Source organism: Nerophis ophidion, unplaced genomic scaffold, assembly GCF_033978795.1.
Source record: "Nerophis ophidion isolate RoL-2023_Sa unplaced genomic scaffold, RoL_Noph_v1.0 HiC_scaffold_43, whole genome shotgun sequence".
NCBI lineage: Eukaryota > Metazoa > Chordata > Actinopteri > Syngnathiformes > Syngnathidae > Nerophis > Nerophis ophidion.
In genome coordinates this window covers 192,501-212,910 of record NW_026906965.1, presented here as the reverse complement: position 1 = coordinate 212,910, position 20,410 = coordinate 192,501, and the positions used below count along the sequence as shown (strand labels likewise).

Sequence of the window (20,410 nt, the reverse complement as noted above, 5' to 3'; positions counted from 1 at the left end):
CTTACACATGTGTGATGGTATGGGGGTGTATTAGTGTCCAAGGCATGGGTAACTTACACATCTGTGATGGTATGGGGGTGTATTAGTGTCCAAGGCATGGGTAACTTACACATCTGTGATGGTATGGGGGTGTATTAGTGCCCAAGGCATGGGTAACTTACACATGTGTGATGGTATGGGGGTGTATTAGTGTCCAAGGCATGGGTAACTTACACATCTGTGATGGTATGGGGGTGTATTAGTGCCCAAGGCATGGGTAACTTACACATGTGTGATGGTATGGGGGTGTATTAGTGTCCAATGCATGGGTAACTTACACATGTGTGATGGTATGGGGGTGTATTAGTGCCCAAGGCATGGGTAACTTACACATGTGTGATGGTATGGGGGTGTATTAGTGCCCAAGACATGGGTAACTTACACATGTGTGATGGTATGGGGGTGTATTAGTGCCCAAGGCATGGGTAACTTACACATGTGTGATGGTAAGGGGGTGTATTAGTGCCCAAGACATGGGTAACTTACACATGTGTGATGGTATGGGGGTGTATTAGTGCCCAAGACATGGGTAACTTACACATGTGTGATGGTATGGGGGTGTATTAGTGCCCAAGGCATGGGTAACTTACACATGTGTGATGGTATGGGGGTGTATTAGTGTCCAATGCATGGGTAACTTACACATGTGTGATGGTATGGGGGTGTATTAGTGCCCAAGGCATGGGTAACTTACACATGTGTGATGGTATGGGGGTGTATTAGTGCCCAAGACATGGGTAACTTACACATGTGTGATGGTATGGGGGTGTATTAGTGCCCAAGGCATGGGTAACTTACACATGTGTGATGGTAAGGGGGTGTATTAGTGCCCAAGACATGGGTAACTTACACATGTGTGATGGTATGGGGGTGTATTAGTGCCCAAGACATGGGTAACTTACACATGTGTGATGGTATGGGGGTGTATTAGTGCCCAAGGCATGGGTAACTTACACATGTGTGATGGTATGGGGGTGTATTAGTGCCCAAGACATGGGTAACTTACACATCTGTGATGGTATGGGGGTGTATTAGTGCCCAAGACATGGGTAACTTACACATGTGTGATGGTATGGGGGTGTATTAGTGCCCAAGGCATGGGTAACTTACACATCTGTGATGGTATGGGGGTGTATTAGTGCCCAAGGCATGGGTAACTTACACATGTGTGATGGTATGGGGGTGTATTAGTGCCCAAGGCATGGGTAACTTACACATGTGTGATGGTATGGGGGTGTATTAGTGTCCAAGGCATGGGTAACTTACACATCTGTGATGGTATGGGGGTGTATTAGTGCCCAAGGCATGGGTAACTTACACATGTGTGATGGTATGGGGGTGTATTAGTGTCCAATGCATGGGTAACTTACACATGTGTGATGGTATGGGGGTGTATTAGTGCCCAAGGCATGGGTAACTTACACATGTGTGATGGTATGGGGGTGTATTAGTGTCCAAGGCATGGGTAACTTACACATCTGTGATGGTATGGGGGTGTATTAGTGTCCAAGGCATGGGTAACTTACACATCTGTGATGGTATGGGGGTGTATTAGTGCCCAAGGCATGGGTAACTTACACATGTGTGATGGTATGGGGGTGTATTAGTGTCCAAGGCATGGGTAACTTACACATCTGTGATGGTATGGGGGTGTATTAGTGCCCAAGGCATGGGTAACTTACACATGTGTGATGGTATGGGGGTGTATTAGTGTCCAATGCATGGGTAACTTACACATGTGTGATGGTATGGGGGTGTATTAGTGCCCAAGGCATGGGTAACTTACACATGTGTGATGGTATGGGGGTGTATTAGTGCCCAAGACATGGGTAACTTACACATGTGTGATGGTATGGGGGTGTATTAGTGCCCAAGGCATGGGTAACTTACACATGTGTGATGGTAAGGGGGTGTATTAGTGCCCAAGACATGGGTAACTTACACATGTGTGATGGTATGGGGGTGTATTAGTGCCCAAGACATGGGTAACTTACACATGTGTGATGGTATGGGGGTGTATTAGTGCCCAAGGCATGGGTAACTTACACATGTGTGATGGTATGGGGGTGTATTAGTGCCCAAGACATGGGTAACTTACACATCTGTGATGGTATGGGGGTGTATTAGTGCCCAAGACATGGGTAACTTACACATGTGTGATGGTATGGGGGTGTATTAGTGCCCAAGGCATGGGTAACTTACACATCTGTGATGGTATGGGGGTGTATTAGTGCCCAAGACATGGGTAACTTACACATGTGTGATGGTATGGGGGTGTATTAGTGCCCAAGGCATGGGTAACTTACACATGTGTGATGGTAAGGGGGTGTATTAGTGCCCAAGACATGGGTAACTTACACATGTGTGATGGTATGGGGGTGTATTAGTGCCCAAGACATGGGTAACTTACACATGTGTGATGGTATGGGGGTGTATTAGTGCCCAAGGCATGGGTAACTTACACATCTGTGATGGTATGGGGGTGTATTAGTGCCCAAGACATGGGTAACTTACACATGTGTGATGGTATGGGGGTGTATTAGTGCCCAAGGCATGGGTAACTTACACATGTGTGATGGTAAGGGGGTGTATTAGTGCCCAAGACATGGGTAACTTACACATCTGTGAAGGCACCATTAATGCTGAATGGTCCATACAGGTTTTGGAGCAACATATGTTGTCCTCCAAGAAACATTACCATTGACGCCCCTGCTTATATCAGCAAAACAATGCCAAGCCACGTGTTACAACAGCGTGGCTTCGTAGTAAAAGAGTGTGGGTACTTCCCTGGCCCGCCTGCAGTCCAGACCTGTCTCCCATGGAAAATGTGTGGCGCATTATGAAGTGTAAAATACGACAGCAGAGACCCCGGACTGTTGAACGACTGAAGCTCTACATAAAACAAGAATGGGAAAGAATTCCACTTTCAAAACTTCAACAATGAGTTTCCTCAGTTCCCAAACGTTTATTGAGTGTTGTTAAAAGAAAAAGTGATGTAACACAGTGGTGAACATGCCCTTTCCCAACTACTTTGGCACGTGTTGCAGCCATGAAATTCTAAGTTAATTATTATTCGCAAAAAAAAAAAGTTTATGAGTTTGAACATCAAATATTTTGTCTTTGTAGCATATTCAACTGAATATGGGTTGAAAAGGATTTGCAAATCATTGTATTCCGTTTATATTTACATCTAACACAATTTCCCAACTCATATGGAAACGGGGTTTGTATATTAAATAAAAAACGTATATTTTGTCGGGAGGACGACGCAAAGACGTCAGCCACGGGGGGCGCCATCTTGGAACAAAGTCATTGTTAAAATAATATGCCTTATCTTTTTTGAGTTCAGTGATTATTGACTAGATTATTACTTTGGGAAGGTGAGAGAAGAAGAGTTGTGGTCTTGTGAGAATTGTCTGGTTTGTCCATCCTAGGCCACCGTAGGTCACGTGCGGTGCATCACCAGACCTGCTAATGTTAGCCAAGTTAGCTGCTCATGCGTGTTGGAGTGGAGACGTTTGGGCCCCCAGACCCGCTTTATTTTTGCAGAATTGAGGCAGCGCTTTTTTACGCTTTGGGACCAAACGAACAAAAGAAGACCTTTTGTATGCAGTTTGAGAGCCGCAGCCGGAGAAAATAAACACACAGTGTATCCATGACTGCAAAGTTCATTGACCGTTTGTGTGATTGATTGACTAATGTTTTAATACCTCTGGACATTGACTTGAAATATTTCTGTCAATCACACAAACATGCTTGTGGGGGAGTTTTCTGTGTCTACGTACCTTCCACACATGCGTACACCCACCTGAGTGACACTTTTCCAAGTTGCACCATCCCCACATTTTTCAACCTATTCAAACCATTCCAACATCAACACATTCCACTCATCCTGGACATTCAAACTCACACTTTCCCAAGTTCCAAACCAAATTCCGGTTTTCCTTGAAATTCAAACTCTTCAACATTTAAACCATTCCAACATTCAAACTATTCTTACATTCATACTACATTCTGTCAGCATTTCAGTTCAATTTCAGCATTGGAGCATTCACATGCAATTCCTTGAACAATTGCCTCATCTACTTATTATTATTATTGTTATTATTATAATTAATTATTATTATTATTATTAAACCATATATACCATCACGAAAAGCACATTTAATAAAAAAAACTTTATGATGGTCTTACCTTTACTTATAAATGAAGTCCATGCGCAGCTCCTTCTGATCAAAAGCATCGATAACTTGTTTATAGAAGTCTTCCTTATCTTTCTTCAGTTTTAAAAATCTCTCTGTCTCGATGGAGATCTCCCTTTATTACCTCCTGCTTCGATTGAAAGTCCAGTTTAGAAAAATGTTTTATTTTAGATATATGTAATCCTCCATGTTAAAAGTGCAAGCGAGAGGAAAAAATAAACACACGCTGCTCACTCTTGCTACTTGTTGTCACTTCTTCTGCAGCCGAGTAGTCACAAGAAGGATCACTAGCGCCCTCTACCACCAGGAGGCGGGAGTCACTAAATGACTCATATTTGACAGACGCAGCTACGGTAAATTAATAAAACATAGCTGCTTACTGTTCTTTTTAGCATCTTCAATAGCTTGGACCTTAAATCCTACTGAATAGCTCTTAATCTTCTTCCCTTTATGCGATTTCAAATGATTGAAATCAGCCTCCTCCATTTTGAAAATGATGACAGGTGAAGTGTCACTCGTGACGTGACGAGTGTGACCCGGCGGAAATTCTAGACATGCGCTAATAAAAATAATATTTTGCAAAACGAGTTTGACCCGACGTTAATCCTGAGCCGGCGGTAATGCTAAGCATGCGCTAATTATTTTGCGAAACGAGTTTGACCCGGCAGTAATTCTAGGCAGGAACATACTATATACCTGGCGGCAATTCAAGGAAATACGGTCTGTCTGATACTGATTTTGATTGAATGTGTGGACTGCATGAATGATGCCTTCTCAGTTCTCACTCTAACACAATTTGAGTGTCTAGAAACGCACTAAATTAATATAATCCATTATTACTATTATTAATAAAGTAAACACGTTATCTTTTGAAGGTGTAGTCAGTAATGTGATTACTTCTTCCCAGTTTAACTGTGGTGACACTATCTAAATGAAAGTAAAACAGATGTCATCCTTCTTGGCCAAGATGTTGATTGTGCTCATGCTTCTTTTATAACAGACATGTCTCTAAAGATGAATGTGAAAATGAGAGTAATTATTGTCCACCAGCAGGGGGAGCTCATCACTAGTACTACTGCGTGGAGGCTGCCATGTGGTACATTATTTCCTGTGTGTGTGTATGACTTATTCAGAGGGAGAACAGCACACTTTCACGTATGGCGTCTGCCATTAAGGATTGCAGGAATGACTTTTAGGATGTTTTTATATGAATAAGGTGGATTGGACGTTGGCCTGGGAAGACATTCCCCTGAAAGTCTTCTTCATGTGTCAGCTGGAAGTACCCTGACTGCTGTGAGGGGGAAACTGATGAGATTGTGAGATCATATCTTGGTGCAGGACAATGTCTCATGTGACTGAGCAAAGCTGGACTTTTATCAGGAATGTTTGTTTCCTCCTGTCCCACAGACCTCAATGAAGCACATCGTCCTCGTGAGCAGGAGGAGGAACCACAGTACCCCCACATACACAAGGAAGAAGAGGTACCACATTCCCAACACATTAAAGAGGGAGGAGAGGAGCCACAACCCCCCCACATTAAAGAGGAAGACGAGAAGCCACAGACCCATAATGTTAAACTGACCCTTCACATTAAAGGGCAAGCAGAGGACCCACTTAACTTACACATCAAAAATAAAGAGGAGGACCCACTGACCCCTCACATTAAACAGGAAGAGGAGTACCCACTGACCCCTTACTTCAAAGAGGAAGAGGAGGACCAAGAGGCGCCGCACATTAGAGAGGAAGAGGAGGAAGAGGGCATCAGTCAGCCTAAATGGTTGGAGGAGTTCCCAGTGACTGGTGTCCCTGTGAAGAGTGAAGATGATGAGGTGAAAGGTGAAAGTGAGGAGAGGGGAGGGGGGGAGCCTCCAAGCAGCAGCTCAACACAACACATGACAACAGAAGCTGATGGAGACCACTGTGGAGGATCACAAGCAGACAAGCTCTTAGCTCCACTATCAGATAGTGAGGACACAACGTCACACTCTCCTGACACTGATGATGAAGACTCTAAAGATGATAAGACATGTCACACTGACAACACTCACTTCACATCTTCTCACTCTCACAAAACTTTTAAATACTGTCGTAGTCTGAAAAGACACATAAGAATACACACTGGAGAAAAACCTTTTTCTTGTTCAACCTGTGGTAAAGGTTTTACACGAAGTCAACATTTGAAAAGACACATGAGAACACACACTGGTGAAAAACGTTTCTCCTGTTCACTCTGTGGTAAAGGTTTTACACAAAGTCAGAGTTTGAAAGTACACATGAGAACACACACTGGTGAAAAACCTTTTGTTTGTTCAATCTGGTAAAGGTTTTACACGTCAGAATTTGAAGGTACACATGAGAAAACACACTGGTGAAAAACCTTTTTCTTGTTCACTCTGTAGTAAAGGTTTTACACGTCAGAATTTGAAGGTACACATGAGAACACACACCGGTGAAAAACCTTTTTCCTGTTCAATCTGCGGGAAAGGTTTTAGAGAAAGTCAACATTTGAAAAGACACATGAGAACACACGCTGGTGAAAAACCTTTTATCTGTTCAGTCTGTGGTAAAGGTTTTAGAGAAAGTCAACATTTGAAAAGACACATGAGAACACACGCTGGTGAAAAACCTTTTATCTGTTCAGTCTGTGGTAAAGGTTTTGTTGAAAGTCAGAGTTTGAAAGTACACATGAGAACACACACTGGTGAAAAACCTTTTTTCTGTTCAACCTGTGGTAAAGGTTTTACACAAAGTCAGGATGTGAAAAGACACATGAGAACACACACTGGTGAAAACCTGTTTACCTGTTCAATCTGTGGTAAAGGTTTTGTTAAAAGTCAGGGTTTGAAAATACACATGAGAACACACACTGGAGAAAAACCTTTCTCTTGTTCAATCTGTAGTAAAGGTTATGCACAAAGTCAGAATTTGAAAATACACATGAGAACACACACTGGTGAAAAACCTTTTTCCTGTTCAATATGTGGTAAAGGTTTTACACAAAGTCAGGATGTGAAAAGACACATGAGAACACACACTGGTGAAAAACCTTTTTCATGTTCAACCTGTGGTAAAGGTTTTACACAAAGTCAGGATTTTAAAAAACACATGAGAACACACACTGGTGAAAATTCACATTCCTGTTGAATCAGCAACAGAAGCTTTTGTTGACGATCAAAGCTTGTAGCACACATGAGAAGACACCCAGGTGAGAAAGTGTTGAGTTGCAGTGTGTGTGGTGAAAGATTGTCTTCTAAGTACCAGTGTAAGAAACACAAGTGTGCTGGTGAGAACAGCAGCAGCAAATGAAACTGCAGGATTTGAAATAAACTGTCAAGACTTTAACTTTGACCTTCTAAAAACATCAGCACATAGTTTCTAAGATTTATAGATGAGATATTTTAGATTATTACCTTTTTTCAGTCAAGTACTACACATGACAAGTGTTTTTTAAAGTTGTTCATGATTTATCCCCCTTTTTTAGAATTCCTCAAACATTATCAATTTCAGAAAACATGGGAACGTTTGGAATGTTTGGGAAAAGTTAATTATGTACATCATCCCACAGAGCTTTACTGTACATCCATCCATTTGTTCTACCACTTGTCTCTTTCATTTTATATGTATAGCATTTAATCACATACTTGTCCGCCAAAGGGTGTTGCGTTTTGGAGGAACTCCTTCTGTCAGAGTGCTGTTCACACTTCTTTTACTGCGGAAATCTACTCACAAAAACAATCCAAACAGTAGGAAACAAAAAACGATGGTGCGAAAAAGAGAAGACTAAATGTGCATTTTGGAAAAAATAACAAAAGCTACTTCTATACACAAATAAAGTCAACTTGGTTTGGAGTTACAAGACGTGCACACTACAAAACAACACCAAGATGGATGGCACTGGGAATGGCCAAGGTAGCAAAATACTCAAAGCATGGAATCAACTGGCGTGGAGTAGAATCGCCGAGTGCCATCCAGCTGTCAAGGTGCTGCTTAAGTAGCACCAGGGTCAATTGGAAGCAGCTGTGCACGTCCCACAACTCCGCCCACAAAGGCAACACAGGAACTCTAGGAGGAAGGAGAAATGTAAGAACAAGGTCAACTGCACCAAAAGACGAAAACTGACTGTTGGAGCCAAATTTCCTTATTTGCTTATATTGTTTTTATTTAGTTTTCTCTGATTGATTGCTGGCTTCAGTTCATGCTGAATTTCCCTTTCTGCAGATTGCTCCGCCCACTTCCTGTTGAGAACCAGGAAGTGTTGACAGGGATGGGACTGTTGCTATGGTGCGGTTGCCATGGTAGCCTCCTTTAATTGTGTTCAGCTGGGAACACTGGGGGGTGATTGCATGGAGGACAAACAGTTTTGGAGCGTGTGGTGTGGTGTGTGGTCAGGTCTCACTGCTGTGACAATGTGCCATTCAAGCCAAGGTCAGCATACATAATGTTCTAGAACCTACTTTTCATTTCATTTTGATAGCTTGGAATAAAGGGATTGTCATATCCAAACACATTTCTACAGTACTGGACATTCAATCATCAAACTGGTCAACACAGTATCAGTATCGGTATCAGTATCAGCCCAAAGATAAGTGCTGTACAATGACAATAAAATGCCTCATAGCCGATTATACAAATGTGATCAATTCATCTTGATATTGTCCTGCCACAGTGAATAGGTTTCCCTTTTTAAAGGGCAAATTCCTCCCAGGGTCTTTTGTCCTAATGACTGTCTGGATAAAGTGAGGAGAATATAATTCAGGAAAACAATTTATTTTACTAATAAACTAGATTAAGTAACACATTTTTACAGGTAGCTAAATTGGACAGAACACCTGCATCATCTTCTCAACAACACCCACATTCTTACAAACAACATATTTAAGAATGGTGGTGTTAAATACAAAATGCATTCAGATACAAACAATTATTTTTGATGTTTACTCTATTAAAGGACATAAATGTGCACATGTATGCACTGATTAAAAATACAGAACAATAATGCCCACGTTTAGACTTTCTCCATCAAACGCCATCTTGCTTTCTCCTCCTTTCTATTTCCAGCAGACTAGTAGAACATCTTAGGTGTATTGCTGCCCTCCACAGTCTATTAACGACATTTCCTCCTTCTGTCCTATGGCCCACACTACAGACTTGGACACAAACAGGACAGAAAGTAAAAAGCAGCTTTAAGGAGGTCAAAACAAAATGTATGCATTCTTTCTAACGGCCGCTGGGTGGCAGCAGAGGCTCCATGTATCACCTGAAGAAACATTTTGACTTCTGACCTTTCCACATTATTTCTCTCATCTTTACTGCTGGAGTTCAGCTCACTGAGGATGTAAGCTACATTTTGGTATTTTAATTATCTTTAATTATTCATAAACAGGCTTAAAACAAACCATTATTATCATTACTGCCTCGTTTGTTTCACTCTCTACTAATTAAAACTATTCTAGCATGAAAACATTCAGGATGTTCATACAAACAATATTACACATCCCCCAAACGTAACAATTTATTATGGTATTCATATAATATTACATTTAATATACACATGGTCATAACAGTGCTGACAATTTAAATTCCACTCAGGGATTAATAAAGTATTTCTGATTCTGATCATTACATCACTCTCATAAAGCCTTCAAAGCTGAATATGTTTTTTACCATAGCTCAGCTTCACAATGCTGGAATATTGACTGCTGATATTAATATTCTTCTATTGTTTAGAATATTACAGTCTACTCTTTTTCTTTGCTCAAATGAACAGGATGAAAGTGTCTTTAATTGTCACTACTATCTATATATAATTATGTATATAATAATCTTCCATTCTTCACCTTCATTACCGCTTGATTTAACTCTCATCTTATTTTATCCAGAGAGAACTTGACCATAAAAAGATGGCTGCACGTCAATAAACTGTCACTAAACTTCAATACAACTAAATATTATCATATTTGGAGTTTGTAAAAATGTAAAACACAAAATATGACGGATAATATTGAAATGAAAGGAATAAAGGGAATCACATTTTTATGAGTTAATATAGATGATGAAGTAAGCTGGACACTACATGTAAGTCATATAAAGAAAACAGTAAAACAATGGAGTGCAATACTAAATAGAATAAAATACATACTTACAAATATTAACTACATTTATTGTACCCAACTTCAGTTGAAGCATACATTGTTTATTGCATAAAAGTCTGGGGACATACATATAAAACAATCACACAACAATATTCATATTCAAGAGAGTAATAAAGACAACTAATAGAATGGATTATAGAGACCCAACAAATTATTCAAAAAATCACACATTATAAAAGTAAAAGATCTTGTATAAAAGACAACTGTTCGAATGATGTATGAATTAAATAATAATATGCTTCCAGAAGTGGTCCAGAAGATGTTTCAGATGTGAAGCAGTAAATATGAACTAAGAGGGATTTATGTGTACTCAAAAGCAAAGGTATGAACACATGTAAAACAAATATGTACATCATATAAAGGAGTTCATCTATGGAATCATCTACAATTACAAAATAAAATATGTAACACTTCATTATTTAATAAAAACATATAAAACACTATTATGAATAAGTATAGAGGTAAATTATGGATATTTACACATACAATATTTATTGTATGTAACATAATTTTATGTACTGTTTATTCTCACCCTTTCAGTCAAACTGTTGTGTTCATTTCAAAGTACACAAATGTGTATATTAACTCATGTACTTGACTGAAATAAAAGCACTAATCTGAAGTGTCTAATCTATAAATGTTAGAATCATATTAAACAGATTGTTAGACAAACAACAATGTCACACATGTTATATGTGCTGATGTTGTTAGAAAGTCAAAATGAAAGTCTGGACAGTTTATTTCAAATCCTGCAGTTTCATTTGCTGCTGCTGTTCTCACCAGCACACTTGTGTTTCTTACACTGCTACTTAGAAGACAATCTTTCACCACACACACTGCAACTCAGCACTTTCTCTCCTGGGTGTCTTCTCATATGCACTGTAAGAGTGTTTAGGTGACCAAAGCTTTTATCGCAGCTTGAACAGGAGTATGGTTTTTCACCAGAGTGCTATATCATGTGTAATTTTAATTGTCGTCTTTCTATATAACTTTTACAACATACTGAACATATGAAAGGTTTTTCACCAGCGTGTGTTCTCATTTTTACTTTTAAACTTTGTCTTATGACAAAACTTTTACCACATTATGAGAAGGAACAAGGTTTTTCTCCAGTGTGTATTCTCATGTGTGTTTTTAAATTTTGCCTTCGAATAGATTTTTTACCACAGATTGAACATGAAAAAGGTTTTCCTCCAGTGTGTATTCTCATGTGTGCTTTGAAATGCTTCTTTTGGGTAAAATCTTTACCGCAGATTGAACATGAAAAAGGTTTTTCTCCAGTGTGTGTTCTCATATGTACTTTTAAACTTTGATTTATTACAAAACTTTTACCACATTCTGAGCAGGAAATTTTATTTTCTCCAGTGGTAATCTCATATGTACTTTCAAAAATTGCCTTTGAGTAAAATTTTTAACACAAATTGAACATGAAAAAGGTTTTTTCTCCAGTGTGTATTGTCATGTGTGTTTTAAAATTTTGCCTTCGAGTAAATTTTTTACCACAGATTGAACATGAAAAAGGTTTTACTCCAGTGTGTGTTCTCATATGTACTTTTAAACTTTGATTTATTACAATACTTTTACCACATTCTGAGCAGAATTTTTTTTTCTCCATTGTGTAATCTCACATGTACTTTAAAAACATTGCCTTTAAGTAAAATTTTAAACACAAATTGAACATGAAAAAGGTTTTTCTCCAGTGTGTATTGTCATGTGTGTTTTAAAATTTTGCCTTCGAGTAAAATTTTTACCACGTTATGAGCAGGAAAAAGTTTTTCTCCAGTGTGTATTGTCATGTGTGTTTTGAAATTTTGCCTTTGAGTAAAATCTTTACCGCAGATTGAACATGAAAAAGGTTTTTCTCCAGTGTGTGTTCTCATATGTAATTTTTAACTTTGATTTATTACAATACTTTTACCACAGTCTGAGCAGGAAACATTTTTTTCTCCATTGTGTAATCGCATATGTATTTTCAAAGATTGCCTTTGAGTAAAATTTTTGACACAAATTGAACATGAAAAAGGTTTTTCTCCAGTGTGTATTGTCATGTGTGTTTTAAAATTTTGCCTTCGAGTAAAATTTTTACCACAGATTGAACATGAAAAAGGTTTTTCTCCAGTGTGTATTCTCATGTGTGTTTTCAAATTATGGCTTTGAGTATAATTTTTACCACAGGTTGAACAGGAAAAAGGTTTTTCACCAGTGTGTGTTTTCATGTGTCTTTTCAAATGTTGACTTTCTCTAAAACCTTTACCACAGATTGAACAAGAGAAAGGTTTTTCACCAGTGTGTGTTTTCATGTGTTTTACCAAACTTGAACTTCGTGCAAAACATTTACCGCAGAGTGAACAGATAAAAGTTTTTTCTCCAGTGTGTGTTCTCATGTGTGTTTTTAGACGACAATGGTATTTAAAAGTTTTGTGAGAGTGAGAAGATGTGAAGTGAGTGTTGTCAGTGTGACATGTCTTATCATCTTTAGAGTCTTCATCATCAGTGTCAGGAGAGTGTGACGTTGTGTCCTCACTATCTGATAGTGGAGCTAAGAGCTTGTCTGCTTGTGATCCTCCACAGTGGTCTCCATCAGCTTCTGTTGTCATGTGTTGTGTTGAGCTGCTGCTTGGAGGCTCCCCCCCTCCCCTCTCCTCACTTTCACCTTTCACCTCATCATCTTCACTCTTCACCGATTTCTCTTTTAAAAGGGGTATCAGTGGGTCCTCCTCTTCCTCTTTAAAATGGGGTGTTAGTTGGTCCTCCTCTTCCTCTTTAAAATGGGGGATCAGTGGGTATTCCTTTTCCTTCTTAATGTGGGAGGGCTGTGGCTCCTCTGTCCGCATCCTGAAGCTCCACTTCTGTTGCTCAGGGTGAAGATGTTCTTCACAGATGTCTGCAAGACAAACACAGCATCTCTGCTCAGTCACACAATGCATTCAGTACTTTTACATGCACTTAGGAAAAACAAGTTATCGTATGAACTCTCTTGAAATCTCAGTGACGCACAAATTGCTGCTCTTACAACATTATTCACAGGAAAAGAAACAAAAAACAGGATGACAGGACTTTTTACTATGGATGAACGATATGGTTTAAAATTGATTTTGCGATAAATTATTTTATATAGAATTACTAATACAACCATTTTAAAACAGGCTCCTAATTTAGTTGGTGAAATATGCAGAAACATATTACATCATTTCCAGTATTATTTTCTCAAATAAAGTAACCAGATATTAACAGTAAATAAACAAGTACATTATTAATAACTGTTTTGACAAAATAATACTATTAGAAACGAACAATATGTTACTGCATATGTCAGCTGCCAAATTAGGAGCTTTTGTACCTAGTTTTGAAATTATTCTATTCTCAATCATATATCAAATTATATATTGTGACATATTGTTGTTAGGATATAGATTTGAGGTCATATCGCCCATACCAAACATTGGTTCGTCGAGTCATTTTGTTTGGCCCACCAAATATATTTAATTTTAATATTCTTCAGATGTGTGTGTATGTTTAAAATGTGGGACTACTGTTCTACATCACGTGGAAGTGTCATGTCATGGGGATGGTGTGCTTTTAACTAAGGGTGTGACGATACGGTCAGCTCACCAAAGGATACTCGATATTGGATTTAGGAGAACGAGACAATATTTTGGTGGTTAACATGATTCTTACACATATGTGTACATTATGTGTATATGAATGTACTTTCCCTTGTGTGCTTAGTTTGACTGTAACGTCATAGTGGATAATATCTATAAACAACCTCAATTGTTTTACATATTTAATTTGAAGGACTGTTTACTTATCTGACAAATTCAAAGGAAACTGCACTTTTTTAAAATGTCGCCTGTCATTCACAATCCTTATGTAAGACATTTTTTTAAACTGTTATGAATTTTAATTAGTAATTAAACGTGAACAAAAATCAGCTAACATTGGAGTCAATGGGAGCTCCTCTATTAGACCCACAAAGTCCTCCAAAAACTGCCAACAATACTCCATTTACATTTTGTGACCCGAATATTAACCAAGTATTAGTGATATTGTTATTATAAGCGCTAACGCTAAGGACCTACTTTTAGCGGCGCATTGATCACAGAAGTAACTAGCTTATGCTGCTATATTGACATACTGAGCTGCTTTCTCGCCTCTAAGAGGGTGAAAGCTAATTCTACATTATAAATCATGCTTCTCACTTATGTAGTAGAAGGTTGTGGACATAAACCGAGAACTTGGTCAACTCTGACATCCAACTTAGACCTGGAGATGGCAAGAAAAACACGAAAATACGCTCTTTTGCACCCACCCTTTTTAACCCTTTGTGAGGATTAATTCTTCATCTAAATGGGAAGATATGAACATCCCATCAGTCGGCATCCCACTGAGAGCAGACATAGTATGCTTAAAATGAGCAAGATATGTAAATATGACATGTTATTAAGAATGTTACTACATTACATGTATACTTACAGTGTGTATTTAAATGTTGAAGCGGGTTTTAGGATGTTATTTAGAACACTTTATAGGCAGAATAGAGTGGCTGCCAATGACTCAATTGTTAGCTAACTTTTGCAAAGGTTTATTTTCTACTGAGGATGCATTAACCATCGACCTGCTCAGTGGCCTTGTGGTTAGAGTGTCTGCCCTAAGACTGGAAAGTCGTGAGGTCAAATCCTTGCCGAGTGATACCAAAGACTATGAAAACGGGACCCATTGTCTCCTTGCTTGGCACTCAGCATCAAGGGTTGGGGGTTAAATCACCAAATGATTCCCGAGTGCGGCCTCAGCTGCCCTCACCTCCCAGGGGGTGAACTTGGGGATGGGTCAAATGCAGAGGATCATTTCACCACACCTAGTGCGTGACTAACATTCGGACCTTAACTTTAACTTACATAGGGACTGTGAATGATTCCAAAAAGTGCAGTTCTTGAAATGAGAAAATAGAATAACAAGATATCATGTGAAGTGAAGTGAATTATATTTATATAGTGATTTTCTCTAGTGACTCAAAGCGCTTTACATAGTGAAACCCAATATCTAAGTTACATTTAAAACAATGTGGGTGGCACTGGGAGCAGGTGGGTAAAGTGTCTTGCCCAAGGACACATTAGCAGTGACTAGAATGGCAGAAGCTGGGCTCGAACCTGGAACCCTAAAGTTGCTGGCACGGCTACTCTACGAACCGAGCTATACCGCCCCAAGTAGTGTATTTTTCGTATTATAAGTCGCTCCGGAGTACACGTCGCACCGGCCAAAAGTGCATAATCAAGAAGGGGAAAAAACGTCACACTGGAGTATAAGTCGCCTTTTTGGGGGGAAATTCATTTGATAAAATCCAACACCAAGAATAGACATTTGAAAGGCAATTTAAAATAAACAAAGAATAGTGAACAACAGGCTGAATAAGTGTACGTTATATGAGGCATAAATAACCAACTGAGAAGGTGCCTGCTATGTTAACCTAACATATTATGGTAAGAGTCATCCAAATAACTATAACATATAGAACATGCTATACCTTTACCAAACTATCTGTCACTCCTAATCGATAAATCCCCCCCCCCGCCGAATTCTTATTGGTTGACGTGTGTGACAATTGCTGACATTTTCTTGATCTTTTCCGCGAATGATAAATAATGTAATTTGATATTCTATGGCCCGGAGGTGGGGCACGATGGCGAGCGCCTGGTGGCCGGGCCTGTTCCCATGGGCCCGGCCGGGCACAGCCCGAAGAGGCAACGTGGGTCATCCCTCCAATGGGCTCACCACCCACAGCAGTGGCCATAGAGGTCGGGTGCAATGTGAGCTGGTTGGCAGCCGAAGGCAGGGCACTTGGCGGTCCGATCCTCGGCTACAGAAGCTAGATCTTGGGACGTGGAACGTCACCTCACTGGGGGGGAGGAGCCTGAGCTAGTGCGCGAGGTAGAGAAGTTCCGGCTGGATATAGTCGGACTCACTTCGACGCACAGCAAGGGTTCTGGAACCACTTCTCTCGAGAGGGACTGGACTCTCTTCCACTCTGGCGTTGCCGGCAGTGAGAGGCAACGGGCTGGGGTGGCAATTCTTGTTGCCCCCCGGCTTAAAGCCTGTACGTTGGAGTTCAACCCGGTGGACGAAAGGGTAACCTCCCTCCGCCTTCAAGTGGGGGGACGGGTCCTGACTGTTGTTTGTGCTTATGCACCAAACAGCAGTTCAGAGTACCCACCCGTTTTGGGAACACTCGAGGGAGTACTGGAAAGTGCTCCCCCGGGTGATTCCCTTGTCCTACTGGGGGACTTCAACGCTCACGTTGGCAACGACAGTGAAACCTGGAGAGGCGTGATTGGGAAGAATGGCCGCCCGGATCTGAACCCGAGTGGTGTTTTGTTATTGGACTTTTGTGCTCGTCACAGTTTGTCCATAACAAACACCATGTTCAAACATAAGGGTGTCCATATGTGCACTTGGCACCAGGACACCCTAGGCCGCAGTTCCATGATCGACTTTGTAGTTGTGTCATCGGATTTGCGGCCTTATGTTTTGGACACTCGGGTGAAGAGAGGGGCGGAGCTTTCTACTGATCACCACCTGGTGGTGAGTTGGCTGCGATGGTGGGGGAGGATGCCGGACAGACCTGGGAGGCCCAAACGCATTGTGAGGGTCTGCTGGGAACGTCTGGCAGAGTCTCCTGTCAGAGAAAGTTTCAATTCCCACCTCCGGAAGAACTTTGAACATGTCACGAGGGAGGTGCTGGACATTGAGTCCGAGTGGACCATGTTCCGCACCTCTATTGTCGAGGCGGCTGTTCGGAGCTGTGGCCGCAAGGTAGTTGGTGCCTGTCGGGGCGGCAATCCAAAAACCCCTTGGTGGACACCAGCGGTGAGGGATGCCGTCAAGCTGAAGAAGGAGTCCTATCGGGTCCTTTTGGCTCATAGGACTCCGGAGGCAGTGGACAGGTACCGACAGGCCAAGCGGTGTGCAGCTTCAGCGGTCGCGGAGGCAAAAACTCGGACATGGGAAGCCATGGAAAACGACTTCGAAGCGATTCTGGACCACCGTCCGCCGCCTCAGGAAGGGGAAGCAGTGCACTATCAACACCGTGTATGGTGCGGATGGTGTTCTGCTGACCTCAACTGCGGATGTTGTGGATGGGTGGAAGGAATACTTCGAAGACCTCCTCAATCTCACCAACACGTCTTCCTATGAGGAAGCAGTGCCTGGGGAATCTGTGGTGGACTCTCCTATTTCTGGGGCTGAGGTCGCTGAGGTAGTTAAAAAGCTCCTCGGTGGCAAGGCCCCAGGGGTGGATGAGACCCGCCCGGAGTTCCTTAAGGCTCTGGGGACTGTGGGGCTGTCTTGGTTGACAAGACTCTGCAGCGTCGCGTGGACATCGGGGGCGGTACCTTTGGATTGGCAGACCGAGGTGGTGGTCCCTCTCTTTAAGAAGGGGGACCGGAGGGTGTGTTCCAACTATCGTGGGATCACACTCCTCAGCATTCCCGGTAAGGTTTATTCAGGTGTACTGGAGAGGAGGCTACGCCGGATAGTCGAACCTCGGATTCAGGAGGAACAGTGTGGTTTTCGTCCTGGTCGTGGAACTGTGGACCAGCTCTATACTCTCGGCAGGGTTCTTGAGGGTGCATGGGAGTTTGCCCAACCAGTCTACATGTGCTTTGTGGACTTGGAGAAGGCATTCGACCGTGTCCCTCGGGAAGTCCTGTGGGGAGTGCTCAGAGAGTATGGGGTATCGGACTGTCTTATTGTGGCGGTCCACTCCCTGTATGATCAGTGCCAGAACTTGGTCCGCATTGCCGGCAGTAAGTCGGACACGTTTCCAGTGAGGGTTGGACTCCGCCAAGGCTGTCCTTTGTCACCGATTCTGTTCATAACTTTTATGGACAGAATTTCTAGGCGCAGTCAAGGCGTTGAGGGGTTCCGGTTTGGTGACCGCGGGATTAGGTCTCTGCTTTTTGCAGATGATGTGGTCCTGATGGCTCCATCTGACCGGGATCTTCAGCTCTCGCTGGATCGGTTCGCAGCAGAGTGTGAAGCGACCGGAATGAGAATCAGCACCTCCAAGTCCGAGTCCATGGTTCTCGCCCGGAAAAGGGTGGAATGCCATCCCCGGGTTGGGGAGGAGACCCTGCCCCAAGTGGAGGAGTTCAAGTACGTAGGAGTCTTGTTCACGAGTGAGGGAAGAGTGGATCGTGAGATCGACAGGCGGATCGGTGCGGCGTCTTCAGTAATGCGGACGTTGTATCGATCCGTTGTGGTGAAGAAGGAGCTGAGCCGGAAGGCAAAGCTCTCAATTTACCGGTCGATCTACGTTCCCATCCTCACCTATGGTCATGAGCTTTGAGTCATGACCGAAAGGATAAGATCACGGGTACAAGCGGCCCAAATGAGTTTCCTCCGCCGTGTGGCGGGGCTCTCCCTTAGAGATAGGGTGAGAAGCTCTGCCATCCGGGAGGAACTCAAAGTAAAGCCGCTGCTCCTTCACATCGAGAGGAGCCAGATGAGGTGGTTCGGGCATCTGGTCAGGATGCCACCCGAATGCCTCCCTAGGGAGGTGTTTAGGGCACGTCCAGGTGGTAGGAGGCCACGGGGAAGACCCAGGACACGTTGGGAAGACTATGTCTCCCGGCTGGCCTGGGAACGCCTCGGGATCCCCCCGGAAGAGCTGGACGAAGTGGCTGGGGAGAGGGAAGTCTGGGCTTCCCTGCTTAGGCTGTTGCCCCCGCGACCCGACCTCGGAGAAGCGGAAGAAGATGGATGGATGAATGGATGGATATTCTATGGTAATGTGTTAATAATTTCACACATAAGTCGCTCCAGAGTATATGTCGCACCCCCGGCCAAACTATGAAAAAAACTGCGACTTATAGTCCGAAAAATTCGGTAACAAAAACAGAATAAATCATATCTCATGTGCGCTTTGAAATGGCGTCTTCAAGTAAAATCTTTACCGCAGATTGAACATGAAAAAGGTTCTCCTCCAGTGTTTATTCTCGTGTGTCTTTTCCTACTCAGTGGCCTAGTGGTTAGAGTGTCCGCCCTGAGATGGGTAGGTTGGGAGTTCAAACCCCGGCCGAGTCATACCAAAGACTATAAAAAAACGGGACCCATGACTTCCCTGCTTGGCACTCAGCATCAAGGGTTGGAATTGGGGGTTAAAGGGGAACATTATCACCAGACCTATGTAAGCCTCAATATATACCTTGATGTTGCAGAAAAAGGACGATATATTTTTTTTAACTGATTTCCGAACTCTAAATAGGTGAATTTTGGCGAATTAAACGCCTTTCGATTTATCGCTCTTGGAGCGATGACGTCAGAACGTGACGTCACCTAGATAGTCATCGCCATTTTCTCCACAACATTACACACACCAAGTCAAATCAGCTCTGTTATTTTCCGTTTTTGCGACTGTTTTCCGGTACCTTGGAGACATCATGCCTCATCGGTGTGTTGTCAGAGGGTGTAACAACACGATCAGGGATGGATTCAAGTTGATTTACGTAGAATGTGCATCGATTAGCACGGCATGCTAATCGATGCTAACATGCTATTTAGGCTATCTGTTAGCTGTATGTACATATTGCGTCGTTATGCCTCATTTGTAGCTATATTTGCACCTAGCCTACCCTCCACCCACATTTAATGCCAAACAAACACTTACCAATCGACGGATTTAAGTTGCTCCAGTGTCAAGAGATGCAAAATTCCCTTGTTTGGTTTTTACCGGAGATGCTACGACAGAGATGGCACAGAGATGACAAGAATGTCTGGAAATCCTGCGACACTCAAAGCAGATGCATTCCCAATGATAAAGTCAACAAAATCACAAAGGTGAGTGTTGTTGATATATTGACTTTTGTGCTAATCAGACATATTTGGTCGCGGCATGACTGCCAGCTAATCGATGCTAACATGCTATTTAGGCTAGCTGTATGTACATTGGTAGTTGTATTTGCGTTTCCTTCCACCCACATTTAATGCGAAACAAACACAATCGACGGATTTAAATTGATC

General features: G+C 42.0%; 3 protein-coding genes across 7 annotated transcripts in view; 1 reads left to right on the top strand and 2 right to left on the bottom strand.

The window, feature by feature from the left end:
- LOC133546790 (zinc finger protein 391-like) overlaps positions 1-6,574 on the top strand; it is a 277,556-nt gene extending 270,982 nt beyond the window's left edge. For both annotated transcript variants that reach the window (XM_061892618.1, XM_061892617.1), the window contains exon 2: positions 5,649-6,574. In XM_061892618.1, coding sequence (XP_061748602.1) covers positions 5,649-6,562 — 914 coding nt within the window. In that variant the 3' untranslated portion in view covers positions 6,563-6,574. The remainder of the gene's footprint in view (positions 1-5,648) is intronic.
- The window catches only part of LOC133546787 (gastrula zinc finger protein XlCGF57.1-like), a 297,001-nt gene that overhangs the window by 206,122 nt on the left and 70,469 nt on the right, over positions 1-20,410 (bottom strand). The window lies entirely within an intron of this gene.
- LOC133546786 (zinc finger protein 180-like) overlaps positions 10,381-20,410 on the bottom strand; it is a 22,099-nt gene continuing 12,069 nt past the window's right edge. For both annotated transcript variants that reach the window (XM_061892605.1, XM_061892606.1), the window contains exon 3: positions 10,381-13,277. In XM_061892605.1, coding sequence (XP_061748589.1) covers positions 12,283-13,277 — 995 coding nt within the window. In that variant the 3' untranslated portion in view covers positions 10,381-12,282. The remainder of the gene's footprint in view (positions 13,278-20,410) is intronic.